The following is a 21,012-nucleotide window of genomic DNA, read 5'->3' as shown; positions in this document are numbered from 1 at the left end:
ACTTCATGTCTAAAACACCAAAAGCAATGGCAACAAATGCCAAAATTGACAAATGGGATCTAATTAAACTAAAGAGCTTCTGCACAGCAAAAGACACTACCATCAGAGTGAACAGGCAACCTACAGAATGGGAGAAAACTTTTGCAATCTACTCATCTGACAAAGGGCTAATATCCAGAATCTACAAAGAACTCAAATTTGCAAGAAAAAAACAACTCCATCAAAAAGTGGGCAAAGGAAATGAGCAGACACTTCTCAAAAGAAGACATTCATACAGCCAACAGACACATGACAAAATGCTCATCATCACTCGCCATCAGAGAAATGCAAATCAAAACCACAATGAGATACCATCTCACACTAGTTAGAATGGTGATCATTAAAAAAGCAGGAAACAACACATGCTGGAGAGGATGTGGAGAAATAGGAACACTTTTACACTGTTGGTGGGAGTGTAAACTAGTTCAACCATTGTGGAAGACAGTGTGGCAATTCCTCAAGGATCTAGAAGTACCATTTGACCTAGCCATCCATTACTGGGTATATACCCAAAGGATTGTAAATCATGCTGCTATAAAGACACATGCACACCTATGTTTATTGCGGCACTACTCACAACAGCAAAGACTTGGAACCAACCCAAATGTCCATCAATGACAGACTGGATTAAGAAAATGTGGCACATATACACCAGGGAATACTACACAGCCATAAAAGTGGATGAGTTCATGTCCTTTGTAGGGACATGGATGCAGCTGGAAACCATCATTCTCAGCAAACTATCACAAGAACAGAAAACCAAACACTGCATGTTCTCACTCATAGGTGGGAATTGAACAATGAGATCACTTGGACACAGGAAGGCGAACATCACACACCAGGGCCTGTTGTGGGGTGGAGGGAGGGGGGAGGGATAGCATTAGGAGATATACCTAATGTAAATGATGAGTTAATGGGTGCAGCACACCAACATGGCACATGTATACATATGTAACAAACCTGCACGTGGTGCACATGTACCCTAGAACATAAAGTATAAAAAAGATCCCCAACATTCTTAATCATTAGAGAAATGCAAATCAAAAGTACACTAAGGCTGGGTGTGGTGGCTACCACCTGTAATTCCAGCATTTTGGAAGGCTGGGATGGGAGGATCGCTTGAGCTCAGGAGTTCAAAGACCAGCCTGGGCAACACAGTGACACCTTGTCTCTCCTAAAAATAAAAAAAACTTAGCCGAGCATGGTGGCGTGTGCCTGTAGCCCCTGCTACTAAGAAAGCTGAAGTGGGAGGATCATTTGAGCCTAAGTTTGAGGCTGCAGTGAGTTGTGCTCATGCCACTGCACTCCAACCTGCGTGACACAGCAAGACCCTGTCTCAAAAAAAAAAAAAAAAAAAAATACAGTGAAATACCATGAGAGTGTAAAGAAATAAAAGCCTTCACTCATTACTGGGAGGAATAGAAAATGGTGCAGTGGTTGTAGAAAACAGTTTGGCAGTTCCTTAAAGGTTAAAAATAGAATTACCACGACTCAGGAATTCTACTCTAGATGTGTAACTGAAAAACTATTCAAACAAAAAATTGTACATGACTATTCATAGCTGCAATATTCATAACAGTCAAAAGGTGGAAACAATCTATCAACAGATGAATAAATAAAATGTGGTATATCCATATGATGAAATATTATACAGCCATAAAAGGAAATAAAGTCCTGATATATAATAGTACAGTATGGATGACCCTGGAAACATTATGCTAAGTGAAAGCCAGACACAAAAGACCTCATATTACAGAATATCATTTATATGAAATGTCCATATAGGTAAATCTATAGAGACAAAGTAGAAGAGTGCTTCCTCAGGATTAGGGTAAAGGCAGTGCAGGATAGATGGAGTTACAATTAAAGAGTAGGGGATTTCTTTTTGAGGTGGTGAAAATATTCTGAAATGTGTTACTGGTGGCGGTTTATGCATCTGTACTAAATACAGAATGTACTAAATGTACTAAAAACTACTGAATTGCACACTTTAAATGGATAAATCGTGTTATTTGAATCAAATTTATCAATGAAGTTGTTACTACAAAAATAAATGATCTTAATAGACATTTCTCCAAAGAAGACATATACACGAAAGGATGTTCAACATCATTAGTCCTGAGGCATTTGCAAATCAAACCACAATGACTAGGATGAGTGTAACAAACAAGGAGAATAATAAGCATCGTCAATGACATGGAGAAGTTGGGAATCCTCATACATTGCTGGTAAGAATGAAAAATGTTACAGCCATTTTGGAAGACATTTGGCAGTTAAGAAAGTTAAATATAGAGTCACCATATGACTGAGGAGAAATGGTGTTACTCCTAGGTACATACTAAGGAGAACTGAAAGTGTATCTACAAAAAATATTTGTATGCAAATATTCATTTCTAGCTTTATTCATAATAGCCAAAGAGTGGAAACAACTCAAATGTCCAACTGATATATGGATAAGTAAATGTGGTATATCTGTACAATGGAATATTATTTAGCCATACGGAGGGATAAAGTACCAATATATGCTACAATATAGACAAACCTGGAAAATACTACATTGGATGTAAGAAGCCAGGCACAAAAGGACACGTATTGTATAACTCCCTTGACATAAACTGTCCAGAGTAGGTAAATCCACAGAGACAGAAAGTAGATTAGTGGTTGCCAGGTGCTGGGGAAGAAGCAGAATGTGGGGTGACTGCTAATGGTGTTTCTAGACCTTAGGTAAGGTAGAAACCTTCATACTCACTATAATACTCATCCGAGTGAGTATGCAGGTTTCTACCTTACCTAAGGTCTGGAAAGGGTAAGGAGTTTCTAGACCTATGGTGTTTCTAGAACATTCTCAATGATCTAGAATTTATTATAGTGGTAATAATTGCTCAATTTTGTAAAATTACTGAGTTGTGTATTTTTAAATAATGAATTTTGTGGTATGTGAATTATGTCAGTACAAAATGAAAAATGATCTAAATCTACTATGGTAAAACGTTAAGATGTGACATAGCTTGATATTTGGTATACAGGTATGAATTATATACTTCTCCATAGTGTCTGTATGCCTGAAATACTGCATTTTTAAAAAGGAGGTACAGTAAAACAAAACAGTGTGGTATGGCATGGGGAAAAATAGATTAACAGAGAAGGAAAACATCCTGAAACAGACCCATGTTTATATAAGAACCTAGCATATTTCAAAGGATGCATTTGAAATCCTAGGGGAAAAATAGATTATTCAAAATATGAACAGCCATTAGAAATATAAATCTGGGCCGGGCGCGGAGGCTCAAGCCTGTAATCCCAGCACTTTGGGAGGCCGAGGCGGGCGGATCACGAGGTCAGGAGATCGAGATCATCCTGGCTAACACGGTGAAACCCCGTCTCTACTAAAAAATACAAAAAAAAACTAGCCGGGCGAGGTGGCGGGCGCCTGTAGTCCCAGCTACTCGGGAGGCTGAGGCAGGAGAATGGCGTAAACCCGGGAGGCGGAGCTTGCAGTGAGCTGAGGTCCGGCCACTGCACTCCAGCCTGGGTGACAGAGTGAGACACCATCTCAAAAAAAAAAAAAAAGAAATATAAATCTGGAAGAAAGTTGGGGTATGTTTTAGGCTCTTTCCAGCTTCAAGAGTTCAATGAAACTTCTGATGAATACGGGGCAGTCCTGTCCCCATTACCCTTCTCCTGGCAAACAAAAAATTTTGACAAGGTTATTCTGAAAAACTTCAATAATAACAATAGTACTAGAAATGTTAGTATGAACAGTTGTTATTAGAATTTTCTTTACTTTTTTTTTTTTTCTGAGACAGAGTCTCGCTCTGTTGCCCAGGCTGGAGTGCAGTGGCACGATCTCGGCTCACTGCAACCTCCACCTCCTGGGTTCAAGGGATTCTCCTATCTTGGCCTCCCCAGTAGCTGGGATTATACCATGCCCAGCTAATTTCTGTATTTTTTAGTAGAGACAGGGTTTCACCATATTGGTTAGGCTGGTCTCGAACTCCTGACCTCAGGTGGACCAGCCGCCTCAGCCTCCCAAAGTGTTGGGATTACAGGCGTGAGCCACTGTGCCTGGTTTTTTTTTTTTTTTTTTTTTTTTTTTTTTTTTTTTTTAAAAAAGGTCTCACTCTTGTCACTCAGAATGAAGCGCAGTGGTGCGATCATAGCTCACTGCAGCCTCAAACTTCCGGGCTCATGAAATTGTCCCTCTTAGGTCTCCTGAGTCACTAGGACTACAGCAGGGATTACCATGCTCAGCTAATTTTTTATTTTTAATTGTAGAGACAGGGTCTCACTATGTTGCCCAGGCCAATCTCAAACTGCTGGCCTCAAGTGATCCTCCAGCCTTGACATCTGAAAGTGCTGGGATTACAGGTCTGAGACACTGTGCCTGGTACTTAGAATTAGTTACAAGGTCAAGTTTTAATTCTAACTTTACCCTGATGACCAATTAGTACTTTTGTTGAGTACTAACTATTATATAAAGTGCTATATACTATGCATGCTATGTGCAGTGCTATGTTGATTACGGTATCTGGAACTGAGTATGATTGATCATAAAACCCTTGACTGACTACGTTTTGAATAATAAGAAACAGCATTTATTTGATCAATATTTTTTAGCATCAAGCACAGAACATTAGATTCACAGTGGTGAAGAAAATCAATTGCCATAAAACATGGAATAAAAGCCTAACAAGACAAATAAATGGCAAAATACTAATTAAAGAGAAGAAGGGCAGAAGAGACTTGGAGGGAGTAGCAAAGAAAGTTACTCAGCTACTGTGAGAACCCATGGCAAGTAAGCTGATAAAAACAAGGCCATTGTGATAACAGGATGACACCAAAGTTTACTGTAAGAGAATAACAGACACTCCTTACCAGGTAACTGAAAAGATTATACATATCTTTAAGATGGTCTCTGCTCTGTTGGTTTGAATCAGTTGAACATAAATGGGAATGTTGGGAGACTAATCAGGAACATCTTCAAATATAAAACTAGGTACTAAGTGGTCTGTAACGGATACAATAGAGTGAATTCAAGCTATCTTTCAGACAGACATCCTGAAACCATGTGATGATAGACTGAGAAGAAAAAAAAGACAAAAAAGGTAGATAAGAACATCAATTTAATTCAGTCTATCCAGAACTGTACCTGTTTGTGGCAGCATCCTGAACATTGGCATTTTTATGACTTAATAAGCTATCTTCTTTTGTAACCTAAGAAAATGAAATATTAAAGAAAAGTAAATCTTTGTTGAGGATACTACAGTAACAAATTTACATTTCTTTCTGGTAAAAATAGAAACTTCAGTTTGCTGCAATTAAAATTAGAGGTAATCATACCTTATCTATGGAAATATCAGCAGTGCACCTAGTACAAGCCTACCCCATACCTAAATTAATAATCAAAGATTCATTTTTTATTTTATATACAAATTCATATGATCTTACTAGATGGTTCTCAATAATGCACCCACGTTTTATTTTTTTAGAGATAGAGTCTCACTCTGTCCCCCAGGCTAGAGTGCAGTGGTGCAATCTCAGCTCACTGCAACCTCTGCCTCCCAGGTTCAAGCGATTCTCCTGCCTCAGCCTCCCGAGTAGCTGGGATTACACGTGTGCACCACCACACCTGGCTAATTTTTGTATTTTTAGTAGAGATAGGGTTTCACCATGTTGGTCAGGCTGGTCTCGAACTCCTGATGTCAAGTGATCCACCTGCGCGGCCTCCCAAAGTGGTGGGGTTAGAGGCATGAGCCACCACAGCTGGCATCAATAATGCACCCATTTTTTTTTTTTTTAAAGTACAGTTCAATAATTTTTTTTTTAATGGTATACAAGTGTTTAACCAACATAACATTTCCACTATCTCCCCTACTCCCCACCTCAATATTCCCTTGAGGTTTCCCACATAATCCCATGAAAAAAACCCTTATTCGAGGTAAATGATGATCTATACTTTATATAGTTTCATACAATTGGAATCACAGTACCTATCCTTTGCGTCTGCTTCTTTAGAGCAGCATGAAGATGTCTTTGAGATTCACTCATGTTGTTGTATACAACAACACTAATTCATTCCTTTTTATTCAGAGAGACATTTCATTGTATAGATACATCACAATTATCTGTTTTCGATGAACATTTGGATTTTTTCCAGTTTTTAAGTATTTCGTATAAAGCTGCTAGGAACATTCATGTACTAACATCTGTGTTAACCTGAGTTTTGATTTCTCTTGGACAAATATCTAAGAATGTAATTGCTGGGTTAGATGACATGTGTATGTTTAATGCATTGCCAAACTCTTTTAAAGTGTTTATACCATTTTATGTTCTTACCAGCAACATATGTGCACCACAGGAGCTCCCTCATCACCAACACAGGGATGGTCAGTGTTTAATTTTAGCTATTTCAGTGGACATGCCTTTCATCATTAATTATGATGTTGTAGATTTTTTTTTTTTTTTTTTGAGAAGGAGTCTCGCTCTGTCACCCAGGCTGGAGTGCAGTGGCCAGATCTCAGCTCACTGCAAACTCCGCCTCCCGGGTTTACGCCATTCTCCTGCCTCAGCCTCCCGAGTAGCTGGGACTACAGGCGCCCGCCACCTCGCCCGGCTAGTTTTTTGTATTTTTTTAGTAGAGACGGGGTTTCACCGTGTTAGCCAGGATGGTCTCGATCTCCTGACCTCATGATCCGCCCGCCTCGGCCTCCCAAAGTGCTGGGATTACAGGCTTGAGCCACCGTGTCCGGCCTAGATTTTGTTCTTAAATGCTCTTTATCAAGCTGAAGGAGTTCCATTCTCTTGCCAGTTTGCTGAGAGTTTTTATCATGAACAGTTGTTGAATTTTGTGAAATGCCTTTTCTATGTAAATTGAGACAATTTTATGTATTTTTTAATATGGTGAACTATCTTGGGTTTTGAATGACAAACCAACATTTTCCCTAAGATAAACCATACTTGGTCATGATGTATGATCCTACTTATAAACTGTTGAGTATATTTTGTTAAGAACTTTTAAGTTAATGTTCATGAGGAGTACTGGTCTGTGGTTTCTTGTCATTTTTTGCTATTGGGGTGACACTAGTCTCATAAAATGAACTGGGAAGTGTTCCTTCCTCTTTTTGGAGAACTTTGTGTAGAACTGCTAATATTTCTTCTATAAATGTTTAGTAGATTTCACAGTGAAGGTATTTGGTCCTGGATTTCTCTTCATGAGAAGGTCTTTTCACTGTAAAATCAAATCCCTTTACTTTAGGCAACTCATGTTATTTCTCTCTTCTTCAAGTCAAGAAAGATCCAAAATGATAACTGAAATATAAGGTAATGATTTCTTAGTCCATTCAAGCTGCTCTAACAAAACAACATAACCTGGGTGGCCTATAAATAACAAATATTTATTCCTTGCAGTTTAGGGGGCTGAGAAACCAAAGATTATGGCACTGGCAGATTTAGTGTCTGGTGAGGGTCCATTCCTCACAGATGGCGCCTTCTCACTGCATCCTCACATGACTGAAGGGTTAAACAAGTTCCCTCCAGCCTCTTTTATAAGAGCACTAAGCCCACTCTTGGGGGCTCTGCCAAAGGCCCCATGTGTTAATACCATGGCTTTGGGGATTAGGTTTCAACATACAAAATTTTGAGGGGTGATGCAACCATTCAGACCATAGCAAATGATAACTATTACTACTACCGCTACTATAACTATCGAGGGTCAACACTTTCTAAATGCTCATTATGTGCCAGGCACTATTCCATGGCCTTTAATTATCTTATTTCACCTTTACAACCCACCTTAAGGTAGGTACTACCATTATCCTATTTTATACAAAATTAAACTGAGGTTCACAGAAATTAACTAACTTGCTCAAGTCACAAAGCTAGTAAGTGGTAGAATAGAAATAAGATTCTAGAGTCAATACTGTTATATTTTATATTTATTTTATATGTAAATGTTTTATATTTATATTCTGGGGAGAAAATGGATAAAGAACATGAACAATATTCCTAAAGTCCACTCAGGTCTCTTCAAGGCTTGTACCTGAGGACAGGATGGGTAAAGTGCATCTTCTCAATAACAGGTGAATTTGAAATCCTAGTTGACAACTGAGTTAGTGAGGCAGGCTTCTGTCCTGGTTTTAGGACAGAATGTAAGTTTGAAAGTCACGGAGAGCCAAGGAAAAGCTGATTTTGAGAGCAAGGCTGCCGCATCCCTCACGGGAGTTGGTCCCTACTCACTCCATCCTTCACCATGTCACAGCCAACTCTTCAGCTTGTACCTCACTCTTTTTGCTAATTACATAAACATATTGCCAAATTGAGGGCAGATGGGTTGTGGGGAATAGTGAATGGATAAAGACAGACCTAGAATCATAGATTTAATACTGAAATAAGCCTTTAAAAATCACAAGGCTTTCTGGCTATCCAAGTGGCAAAAATTGAAGGCTCACTTCTATACAAATTTGGCTTTTTTAGCCTTCATATCCCCTGAGCATCTTTACTCTTATTTTTTAACCCCCTGACTGCGCCCTTAAACTAGTTTGATTAGAATTTAGAGTTGGGGGCCGGGCGCGGTGGCTCAAGCCTGTAATCCCAGCACTTTGGGAGGCCGAGACGGGCGGATCATGAGGTCAGGAGACTGAGACCATCCTGGCTAACACAGTGAAACTCCGTCTCCACTAAAAAATACAAAAAACTAGTTGGGCGAGGTGGCGGGCACCTGTAGTCCCAGCTACATGGGAGGCTGAGGCAGGAGAATGGTGTAAACCTGGGAGGCGGGGCTTGCAGTGAGCTAAGATCCGGCCACTGCACTCCAGCCTGGGCAACAGAGCGAGACTCCGTCTCAAAAAAAAAAAAAAAAAAAAAAAGAATTTAGAGTTGGGGAAGGCGACTCTCTACATCCCACACTCTTTTCACTTCACCAGGGCTGTCTATCAAAGGCAGCTTACCTTATGCACTGCTTCTACTTGAGCCTTCAAAATGTTACTCTTGAAGTCAGGAGGAACTCTCATGGCATTCAATCCTGGGCTCTCAATGACATTATTAAGGCATTTCTCAGTCAACTTCACCACTTCTTCCTAGATATTTTAAAAATATACTGTAATCAACTGTGATGCATTATAGTTATATGGAAATAGGAAACAGACTGATGAAAGCTCATCTTCAATCAGGAAATCGTGTGTCTTAAGCAGCCATATCTTATTTCAGGCATAAGCAACTCTTAACAATCATCTATCTGTGAAGAACTCCAGATTTAAAGGGAACAGCCTCTGTAGGGCCTAACCTAAAATTGTAGCAAACTATAACCCAAAGGGCAAATCTGGTCAACCACCTGTTTTTGTATAAACACAGTTTACTGGAGTTCAGCCATATGCATTCCTCTGTGCTGCTTTCATGCTACAATTGGCAGAGCTAAGTAGCTGTGAAAGAGACTACGAGGTTCTCAAAGACTAAAATATTTACTATCTGGTTCTTTACTGAAATAATCTGCCAACCTCTGGTCAAGAGAATAGTCTTCATGCCCTACTTTTCATCTTTTAGCTCAAAAATACTAGTTGCTAAAGGTCACATATGCCTTAATTGTACCCGCGGTCCTCGCTGAGTGCAGTTGAGATTCTGTTCCTTTATGCTTTTAAAACAAATTACTGGCCGGGCACGGTGGCTCAAGCCTGTAATCCCAGCACTTTGGGAGGCCGAGACGGGCAGATCACAAGGTCAGGAGATCAAGACCATCCTGGCTAACATGGTGAAACCCCGTCTCTACTAAAAAATACAAAAAACTAGCCGGACGAGGTGGCGGGCACCTGTAGTCCGAGCTACTCAGGAGGCTGAGGCAGGAGAATGGCATAAACCCGGGAGGCGGAGCTTGCAGTGAGCTGAGATCCCACCACAGCACTCCAGCCTGGACGACAGAGCGAGACTCCGTCTCAAAAACAAAACTAAACAAACAAACAAAAAAATGACTGCTCATCAAAGAACAAGAAAAACTGATTCCTGAAATCTGAAGATAAAGAACATTCTGGATTGCTTCAGGTAATTAAGGAGAGGAAAGTAATCGAAAAATCTATAGATCTTGATATGGCATAAATCCTAAAGGATTTCAAAGACATAGGTCAAGAGAAAACCAAAGTCTGGAAGGGGATAATGAAAGAGACAAATGAATAATATAAATGTATTTATTACCACTGAATGATACCCCTAAAAATGGTAAAGATGGTAAATTACATATGTATATTTTTACCTAGTTTCTTTTTTTTTGTATTTAAAGAGAAAGCAGAGAGACTAAGTTGCAGAGAGGAGGAGGGATGAAGAAAGAAGAATCTTGACAACTCTTAGAATCATGGCATCTCAAAGTTGGAAGGAACAACAGTCCGTCCAACCACCAAAATACTTCAAGAGGTGAGTAATTTTTAGTCTGAGCCTAAGAAACGTCACACACTGGAGAACGTTCTACTTCCTTGGTCAGATGACTGTTAGGAAACACTTTCCTGTGTTGAGGTCAAATCTGCATACCTCTAACATATTCACTGACCTTAGCTCTTATCTGAGGCCTTTAAAAAGCAAGTCACATTAATTCCTCTTTCACATAATAGCTCTTCATATATCTAAAGACGGTTAACAGGCTCCCTCCTGAGATTTCTGCATGGCAATCGTCTAGCTAGTACTCCCAGGTTGTAACTTAGTTTCAAGACCCTTCACTATACAGATCCTTCTCTTCTCAAACTGCCACTTTTCTATATCATTTTTAGAGTGCTATACAGAAATGAAAAAAAAAAATAGTTGAACCTCCCCCTTTGAACCCTTTGAGTTAATACAATATAGCTCTTTTGCAGCTGATTCATACTTCATTTACATATTCTTACTTTTAAAATACATGCTGCTGTAATATTCTAGTCCCCTACCCTAGCCCTGTACTTATGATGATTTGTCAAAGTCTATGTTCTTAAACCCAGTCTGTCATTCCAATCTATCCAAGTGTTCATGGATCCTGATTGTCTTTCAAAAACTGTACTTCCCAGCTGTTATCATCTGAAAATTCAATTAGCATAAGAGACCTGGGAAAGAAAGTGGTCACTAGAGATGGCCATTTGCAATATTAACTTCTGTGGGATTTAGACAGGGCTAAAGTTTCCTGAGGGCCAAGAACTTGTCATTCGTCTATGAATTCCACACAGTATTTATTATTTTATCTTACAAAAAGTAGACAGTAAACACATTTTTAGAACTGAACCAACAGTACATAAGGCATGTCAGGTGACTGTACAAATCCTGCATAATGCAGGCGGGATGTGATCCCTCTACTATGTGCTCTTACAACACTGTCAACTCTGCTGTCAGTAGTGCTAGTCTGAGTCTTAAGTAATCTTAAGGTTGCTGGCTAACACATTCTCAGTTCTTAGGGCAAGTCAACCAACAAATCATGCTTTACTTTAGAATGATGCATTTTATTTTCAGTAGGTTTTCTTCCTAAAATTACTTTAGTCAGGCTGACGTTAAGATTAATTTGCATTCCTTAAGCAAACAACAATTGTTGATAATAGAGGTAGAGAAATCAACCTTTATTAAAAATGCATCACATTAATAAAACATGAATCCATTTTTTCACAATACAGGTTGTGCATCCCTTTTCCAAAGTGCTTGGGACTAAAAGTATTTCAGATTTTGTGTTTTTTCAGATTTTGGGATATATGCCTTATACTTACTGGTTGAACATTCCTAATATGAAAATCCAAAATAAAAAATGCTCCAATGAGCATGTCCTTTGAGTATCACATCAGTGCTCAAAATGTATTAGACTCTGGATCATTTTGAATTTTAAATTTTCAGATGAGGGGGCTCAACCTCTACTCAAGTTGACTCGAGTTAAGGCAAGGTAGTCAGATGTCCTTTATTAGTAGTACAATACTGAATTCTTTCTTCTATTCTTTAAAAAAATCTTATTTTTTTTTATTTTTATGGGTACATAGTACTTGTATATATTTATGGGGACATAAGATATGTAGATACAGGCATACAATGTGTAACAATCACATCAGGGTAAATGGAATATCCATCACCTGAAACATTTATCATTTCTTTGTGTACAAACATTCCAATTATACTCTTTTACTTATTTTTAAATGTACATTAAGTTATTGACTGTAGTCACCCTGTTATGCTATCAAATGCTAGATCTTTTCCATGCTAGATCTTATCCATTCTATCACTCTAACTATACTTTTGTACCCATTAACCATACCCACTTTCCCCCACACCCTCCATACTACCCTTCCCATCTGGTATCCATCAATCTACTCTCTATCTCCACAAGTTTAATTCTTTGTTTTTGGCTCCCACAAATGAGTGAGAACATACGAAGTTTGTCTTTCTGTGCCTGGCTTCTCTTAACATAATGTCCTCCAGTTCCATCCAGGTTGTTGCAAATGATAGGATTTCATTCTTTTTTATGGCCGAATAGTACTTCATGATGTGTATGTACCAGATTTTCTTCATCCATTCATCTGCTGATAGATATTTAGGTTGATTCCAAATTTTGGCTGTTGTGAACAGTGCTGCAATAAACATGGGAGTGCAGATATCTCTTCGATATACTGATTTCCTTTCTTTTGGGCATACATCTAGCACTGGGACTGCTAGATCATATGATAGTTCCATTTTTGAGGCACTCTGTACTTGCTGTACTAATTTACATTCCCACCAACAGTGTACAAGGGTTTCTTTCTCTCCACATCCTCATCAGCGTTCATTATTGCCTGTCTTTTGGATAAAAGCCATTATAACTGGGGTGAGATGATATCTTACTGTAGTTTTGATTAGCATTTCTCTGATGATCAGTGATGTTGAGCACCTTTTCATAAACTTGTTTGCCATTTGTATGTCTTCTTTTGAGAAATGTCTATTCAGATTTTTTGCCCATTTTAAAATCAGATTATTAGATTTTTTTTCCTATTGAGTTGTCTGAGCTCCTTATATATTCTGGTTATTAGTCCATTGTCAGACAGGTAATTTGCAGATATTTTCTACCACTCTGTGGGTCATCTCTTCACTTTGTTGATTGTTTCCTTTGCTGTGCAGGAAATTTTTAACTTGATGTGATCTCATTTGTCTATTTTTGCTTTGGTTGCCTATGCTTTTGGGATATTATTCAAGAAATCTTTGCATAGACCAATGTTTTGGAGTTTCTCCAATATTTTCTTTTAGTAGTTTCATAGTTTGGGGTCTTAGATTTAAGTCTTTAATCTGTTTTGATTTGATTTTTGTATATGGCCAGAGATAGAAGTCAAGTTTCATTCTTCTGCATATGGAAAACCAGTTTTCCTAGCACCATTTATTGAAGGAGAGTGTCCTTTCTCCAGTATATGTTCTTGGCACCTTTGTCAAAAGTAAGTTCACTGCAGATGTATGGATTTATTTCTGGCTTCTCTATTCTGTTACATTGGTCTATGTGTCTGTTTTTACGCTAATACCATGAGTTTTGGTAACTATAGCTCTGTAGTATAATTTGAAGTCAGGTACTATGAGTTCTCCAGTTTTTTCTTTTTTCTCAGGACAGCTTTGGCTATTCTGAGTGTTTTGGGATCCCATATAAATTTTAGAATTTTTTTTTTCTACTTCTGTGAAGAATATCATTGGTATTTTGATAGGGATTAAATTGAATTGGCAAACTACTTTGGGAAGTATAGACATTTTATCAACACTGACTCTTCTATTCCATGAACATGGAATATCTTTCAAATTTTGTGTCCTCTTTGATATCTCATACCGTTATTTCATAGTTTTCATTGTAGAAATCTTTCACTTCTTTGATTATTTTTATTCTTCGGTATTTCCTTTTATTTGTGGCTATTGTAAATGGGATTACTTTCCTGATTTTTTCTTCAGTTTGTTTGCTGTTGGCATATAGAAATGCTACTGATTTTTGTATGTTGATTTGTATCCTGCAACTTTACTGAATATATCAGTTCTGTATTTTCTTTTCTTTAGGTTTTTCCAAATATAAAATAATATCATCTGATGATAATCTGAATTCTTCCTTTCCAATTTAGATGCCCTTTATTTCATTCTCTTGTCTGATTGCTCTAGCTAGGTCTTCCAGTACTACACTGAAAAACAGTGGTGAAAGTGGGCATCCCTGCCTTTTTCCAGATCTTAAAGGAGGCTTTCAGGTATGATACTAGCTGTGGGTCTGTCATAACATGACTTTTAGTGTGTTGAGGTATATTCCATCTATACCCAGTTTTTTTAGAGTTTTTTTTTTTTTAATCACAAAGGGATACTGAACTTTATCAAATGCTTTTTCAGCATCAATTGAAATGATCATATGGTTTTTGTCATTCTGCTGATATAAGGTATCACCTTGATTGATTTACATACGCTAACCCATCCTTATTACATCCTGGGATAAATCGCACTTGGACATGATGACTTATCTTTTTAATATGTTGTTGAATTCAGTTTGCTAGTATTTTATTGAATATTTTTGCATCAATATGCATTAGAGATACTGGTCTGTAGTTTTCCTTTTTTGAGGTATCTTTGTCTGGTTTTGTTATCAGAGTAATACTGATCTCATAAAATGAATTTGGAAATATTCTTTCCTCCTCTATTTTTTGGAACAGTTTGAGTAGGACAGGTATTAGTTCCTCTTTAAATATTTGGCAAAATTCAGCAGTGAAGTCATCGGGTCCTGGGCTTTTCTTTGCTGGGAGTCTTTTTATTACAGCTTCGATCTTGTTACTTGTTATTGGTCTATTCAGGTTTTGGATTTCTTCTTGGATCAGTCCTGGTAGGCTCTATGCGTCTAGGAATTCATCCATTTCTTCAATGTTTTCCAATTTATTGGCATATACTTGCTCATACTAATCTCTAATGATCCTTCAATTTTTGCAGTATCAGTTATAAGTCTCCTTTTTCATCTACAATTTTATTTGAGTCTTCTTTTCTCTTAATCTGGCCAAAGGTTTGTCCATTTTATCTTTTCACAAAACAACTTTTTGTTTCATTGATATTTTGTATTTTCTTCATTTCAATTTCATTTATTTCTGCTCTGATCTTTATTATTTCTTTTCTTCTATTAATTTTGGGTTTAGTTTGCTCTTGCTTTTCTAGTTCCTTAAGATGCATCATTAGGCTGTTTATCTGAAGTTGTTCCACTTTTGTGATGTAGGCCCTTATTGCTATAAACTTCCTTCAGTATTGCTTTTGCTGCAATAGATTTTAGTATGTTTTGTTTCCATTTTCATTTGTTTCAAGAAATTAAAAAATTTCCTTACTTCTTCATTGACCCACTGGTCATTTGGAAGCATACTGTTTGATTTCCATGTGTTTGAATAGTTTCCAAAGTTTCTCTGTTATTGATTTCTAGGTTTATTCCATGTGGCCAGAGAAGATACTGGAAATGATTTCAGTTTTTTTGAATGTTCAAGACTTGTTTTGTGACCTAACATATGGTCTATCCTTGAGAATAATCTGTGTGCTGAGGACAAGAATGTATATTCTGCTGCCACTAGATAAAATGTTCTATTAAATCCATTGGTCTATACTGATTAAATCCAATTTTGAGTTAATTTTCTAGATTATCTATCCTTTGCTGAATGTGGGGTGAATTATCCAGCTACAATTGTATTGAGGTGTATCTCTCTGTAGCTCTGATAATATTTGCTCTATGTATCTGGGTGCTCCAGTTTTAGGTGCATATATTATTTATAATGTTATATCCTTTTGCTGAATTGACCATTTATCAATATATAATGACCTTCTTTGTCTCTCTTTTTATGGTTTTTGTCTCAAAATCAATTTTATCTAATATAAATAACCTGTTCTTTTTGGTTTCCATTTGCATGGAATATCTTTTTCCATCCCTTTATTTTCAGTCTTTAGGTGTCTTTATAAGTAAAATGTGCACCTTGTAGGCAGCTGATCGCTGGGGCTTTTTTTTTTTTTTTTTAAATCCATTTAGCCACTCTGTGTTTTGATTGGAGAGTTTAGCTCATTTACATTCAATATTATTATTGATAAGTAAGGATTTACTACTGCCACTTTGTTACCTGTTTTCTGCTTGTTTTGTGGTCTTCTCTTCCTTCTTGCCTGCTTGCCTTTTTGTGAAGGGTGCTTTTCTCTGGTGGTATGTTTAAATTTCTTGCTTTTTATTTCTTTGTGCAACTGTTACAGGCTTTTTGATTTGAGGTTACCATGAGGCTTGCAAATATCATCTTGTAACATGTTATTTTAAACTGATGACAACACTGATAGCAAAAAAAAAATTTAACGAACAAAGAGAAAAACTCTATACTTTAACTTCAAACCATACCCACCCCCCACTTTTTAACTTCTTGTTTCTATTTATAGCTTATTATGTCTAGAAAAGTTGTTGTAGTTATATTTTTGATAGTCTTTTAGCCTTTCTACTCAAGATATGAGTAGTTTATACACAACAATTTCAGTGTTATGATATTCTGTATTTGTTAGTGTACATACCATTACCAGTGAGTTGTGTACCTTCAGATGATTATCTTATTGTTCATTAACATCTTTTCCTTTCAGCCTGAAGAACTCCCTTCAGCATTTCTTACAAGACAGGTCTGATGAAATCCCTCAGCTTTTGTTTGTCTGGGAAGGTATTTCTCCTTCATGTTTGAAGGATATCTTCAAACATGGATATGCTATTTTAGGATAAAAATTTTTACTTCACTTTAAATATGTCATGCCACTCTGTCCTGGCCTATAAGGACTGAAAAGACTTTTCTGCTGAAAAGTCTGCTTCCAGACGTACTGAAGCATCCTTGTATGTTCTTTGTTTCTTTTATTTTGCTGTTTTTAGGATCCTTTATTTAACATTGACATTTGGGAGTTTGATTATCCAATATCTTGAGGTGGTCCTATTTGGGTTACGTCTGCTTGACGTTCTATATCCTCCTTGTACTTGAATATTGGTATCTTTCTCTAGGTTTGGGAAGTTCTCTGTTATTATCCCTTTGAATAAACTTTCTATCACATCTCTTTACCTCCTCTTTAAGGTCAATAACTCTTCGATTTGTCCTTCTGAAAATATATTCTAGATTTTCTAGGAATGCTTCATTTTTTTCTTATTTTGTCTCCTCTGACTGTATTTTCAAACAGCCTGTCTTCACGCTCACTAATTCTTTCTTCTGCTTGATCAATTCTGTGGCTGAGAGACTGATGCATTCTTCACTACATCAATTGAATTTTTCAGCTCTAGGATTCCTGCTGATTTTTAAAAATTATTTCAATCTCTTTGTTAAATGTATCTGATAGGATTCTGCATTCCTTTTCTGTGTTATCTTGAATTTCACTGAGTTTCCTCAAAACAGCTATTTGAATTATTTGCCTGAAAGGTCACATCTCTCTCTCTGTCAATCTGGGACTGGTCACTGGTGCCTTATTTAGTTTGTTTGGTGAGGTCATGTTTTCCTGGATGATCTTGGATGCTTGTTGATGTCTGGGCATTAAAGAGTTGGATATTTATTATAATCTCTGCAGCCTGGGCTTTTTGTACCCATCTGTCTTGAGAAGGCATTCTAGTTATTCAAAGGGAATTGAATATTGTGATATAAGTTTTTGGACACTTCAGCCATATCTGCATTAGGGGGAACCCCATGCCCAGTAAGCCTGTGACTTCTTGCAGACTTGTTGAGATACAGCCTTGGTGGTCTTGGGTAAGATCCGGGAGAATTCCCTGGATTACCTGGCAGAGTCTCTTGTTCTCTTCCCTCACTTTCTCCCATACAGTCTCTCTCTTCTCAGTGAGCTGCATGGAGTTGGGGGAGAAATGACACAGGCACCCCCCTAGCTACCCATTAACACTGTGCTGAGTCAGACCTGAAGCCAGTACACTACTGGGTCTCACCCAAGGTACATGGTGACTACTGCCTGGCCAACACTGACGGTTATTCAAGGCCCAGTTTCTTTCGTCAGCAAGTGGTGAATCTAGCCAGACTTGTGCCCTTCTCTTTGGGACTGCAGGTTCCCTTCCAGCTCAGGGCTGGTTCAGAAATGCTGTCTAAGGAGCTATGGCCTGGAGTTGGGAACTGTAGGAATCTACTTAGTACTTTATTTTACCATGACTGAGCTGTTACCCAAGTTGCAAGACAAAGTTCTTTTGATTCTTCCCTCTCCTTTCGTCAAGCAGAAGGTGTCTCTCCCCATGGCCACCACAGCTGAAAATGCCCTGGGTCACATCTGAAGCCATCATGGTACCAGGTCTTGCCCAATGCCTGTGGCAAGTACTGCCTGGAAACCACTGACCCAAGGGTTTCTTTTGTCAGCAGGTGACAGATTCTGCCAGGACTGGGTCCTTTCCCTCAAGATAGCAGGTTCCCTTCCAGCCCATGGTATGTCTAGAAATGTAATTGGGAGGTAGGGCCTGAAATGGAGGCTTTAGGACTCTGCTTGGTGCTTTATTTTATTGTGGCTACACTGGGATCCAAGCTACAAGACAAAGTCTTCTTTACTCTTCCCTCACCTTTCCTTAAATGGAAGAAGTAAACTGCACTGCCTGAGACTGGGAGAGGGTGATGCAAGCATTCCTTTGGCTCCTCCAGCTAGTATCTTTCTAGGTCAAGTGTACCCCAAGTCCACTGGCTCTGAGCCCAGCACAATACCGGGATGTGCCTAGCAACTGTAGTCCTTGTGGCCTAGACTATCTTTCAATTTATTTAGGACCTTACAGCACTTCTGCCCACAGCGGTGGGCTAGCTGGAACTCGGGATCCAATCGCTGGGATGGATGATTCTTCTCTGGCTAGGATTGTTCTAAATGCAGCCTCTGTTGGCACCAGCGAAATTCTGCCCTGTGTTGCCTTCCATTCTGACAGACCAACATTGAGTTTCAATACAAAGTGCCATAGTCACTGTGCTCTCCCTTCCCCAAGCACAGATTCTCTCTCAGTGCCACCCTCCTCCATAGGGGAGGGGTGGCATCAGCAATTCAAGACTGTCTTTCCTACCCTCTTCAGTGCCTCTTTCCTTGGTATAATGTTAAAACCAGGTACTATGATGGTTCACCTGATTTCTGGTTCTTATGAAGGTGCTTTCTTGTATGGAGAGCTATTTAATTTGGTGTTCCTGCAGTGGGGATGATCACTGGAGGGTTATATTTGCCCACCTTGCTCCATCTCCCTCCTTCCTTCTATTCTTGTCTGGCATAGAGTAAACCCTCACTGAATATTGTTATTCTTCCTAGCTATGTGATCCCCCAAATGTTCCTTGATGGCACACTGTCCTTCACCTAAAGTGCTCCTTTACTCTCCTATCCTGAACCCACACTCCTCCTCATCTTTTCAAGGCTTCAAAACTAATGCAGTAGACACTCTGCCTCAGAGGATCAGTTACATTATAGCAAGATTCGCAAGACATTTTACAAAAGAAACAAGTAGCTGTTCAACAGATTTCCATGAACTCCAAGCACAGTCAACAATCCCCGCCCCCCACTCCTCCCTACCCCCAAGTTTTACCAGACTTCATTCTTTAGGGTCATTGCAGTCTTCCACTAAATTTCCACTAGTTACTAATCAACTACAGCTTTTATCTAAAGTTTTCTATTTATCCTTCCATCTCTGGCCCTGCATTCCCCTACATTACAGAGACATATTTAAAAACTGACACCATGAAAGCAAACAGACAAGTGGGATAGAATACTGAAAAGTCAAGAAAATGGAAAGCTTTTCTGAAACTGAATCACCTTCTAACAGCTGTTTCTAAGAAAAAGTATGTAAGAAAGAAAGGGGGGAAGAAAGGGCTTGGATCCAGAAAGACAGTTTTAATAATGACAATGCAAGACAGAAGAAAATCACTTTCTACTCTATACTGGTCTCTAAAGAAATTCCAGTTAGTGGTAAATGATCCTGTCTGACAGCTTTGAAGAGAGCAGTGTGTCTCCCAGTATGGAGGTTGAGATCTGAGAACGGACAGACTGCATGTTCAAGTGCGCCCCTGACCCTTGAGTAACCTAACTGGGAGATATACCCTACTAGGTGCAGACCAACACTTCACACCTCACATGGCTGGGCACGTCTCTGAAATGAAGTTTCCAGAGCAAAAATCAGACAGCAACACTCGCTGTTCAGCAATATTCTATCTTGTGCAGCCTCCGCTGCTGATACCCAGGCAAACAGGGTCTGGAGTGGACCTCTAGCAAACTCAACAGACCTGCAGCTGAGGGTCCTGACTGTTAGAAGGAAAACTAACAAACGGAAAGGACACCCACACCAAAACCCTGTCAGTACGTCACCATCATCAAAGACTAAAGGCAGATAAAACCACAAAGATGGGGAAAAAGCAGGGCAGAAAAGCTGGAAATTCAAAAAATCAGAGTGCATCTCCCCCTCCAAAGGAACGCAGCTCCTCACCAACAACAGATCAAAGCTGGACAAAGAATGACTTTGATGAGTTGAGAGAAGAAGGCTTCGGTCGATCAAACCTCTCAGAGCTAAAGGAGGAATTATGTACCCAGTGCAAAGAAACTAAAAATCTTGAAAAAAGAATGGAAGAATGGATAAGTAGAATAATCAATGCAGAGAAGGCCATAAACAAACTGATAGAGATAAAAACCATAACACAAGAATTACGTGACAAATGCACAAGCTTCAGTAACCAACTCGATCAACTGGAAGAAAAAGTATCAATGATTGGAGATCGAACGAAATGAAGTGAGAAGAGAAGTCTAGAGAAAAAGGAAAAAGAACAAATCTTCCAAGAAATATGGGATTATGTGAAAAGACCAAATCTACATCTGATTTGTGTGCCTGAAAGTGACGGGGAAAATGGAACCAAGTTGGAAAACACTCTTCAGGATATCATCCAGGAGAACTTCCCCAACCTAGTAGGGCAGGCCAACATTCAAATTCAGGAAATACAGAGAACGCCACAAAGATACTCCTCGAGAACAGCAACTCCAAGACACATAATTGCCAGATTCACCAAAGCTGAAATGAAGGAAAAAATCTTAAGGGCAGCCAGA

At 38.7% G+C, this 21,012-nt stretch overlaps 1 protein-coding gene and 1 long non-coding RNA gene across 2 annotated transcripts in view; one reads left to right on the top strand and one right to left on the bottom strand.

Annotated features, from left to right (window-relative positions):
- Nucleotides 1–21,012, bottom strand: part of EPB41L5 (erythrocyte membrane protein band 4.1 like 5) — a 171,459-nt gene that overhangs the window by 29,590 nt on the left and 120,857 nt on the right. Inside the window, 2 exon segments of the mRNA XM_017891982.1 lie at nt 5,189–5,253; nt 8,985–9,113. Coding sequence (XP_017747471.1) covers nt 5,189–5,253; nt 8,985–9,113 — 194 coding nt within the window.
- LOC108542112 (uncharacterized) overlaps nt 4,727–21,012 on the top strand; it is a 24,430-nt gene continuing 8,144 nt past the window's right edge. The window contains exons 1-2 of the long non-coding RNA XR_001889166.1: nt 4,727–4,917; nt 10,304–10,434. This is a non-coding gene — a long non-coding RNA (uncharacterized LOC108542112). The remainder of the gene's footprint in view (nt 4,918–10,303; nt 10,435–21,012) is intronic.

The sequence above is a fragment of the Rhinopithecus bieti genome, unplaced genomic scaffold (genome assembly GCF_001698545.2).
Source record: "Rhinopithecus bieti isolate Rb0 unplaced genomic scaffold, ASM169854v2 scaffold_19969, whole genome shotgun sequence".
Classification (NCBI taxonomy): domain Eukaryota; kingdom Metazoa; phylum Chordata; class Mammalia; order Primates; family Cercopithecidae; genus Rhinopithecus; species Rhinopithecus bieti.
This window is presented reverse-complemented; position numbering and strand designations above follow the sequence as displayed.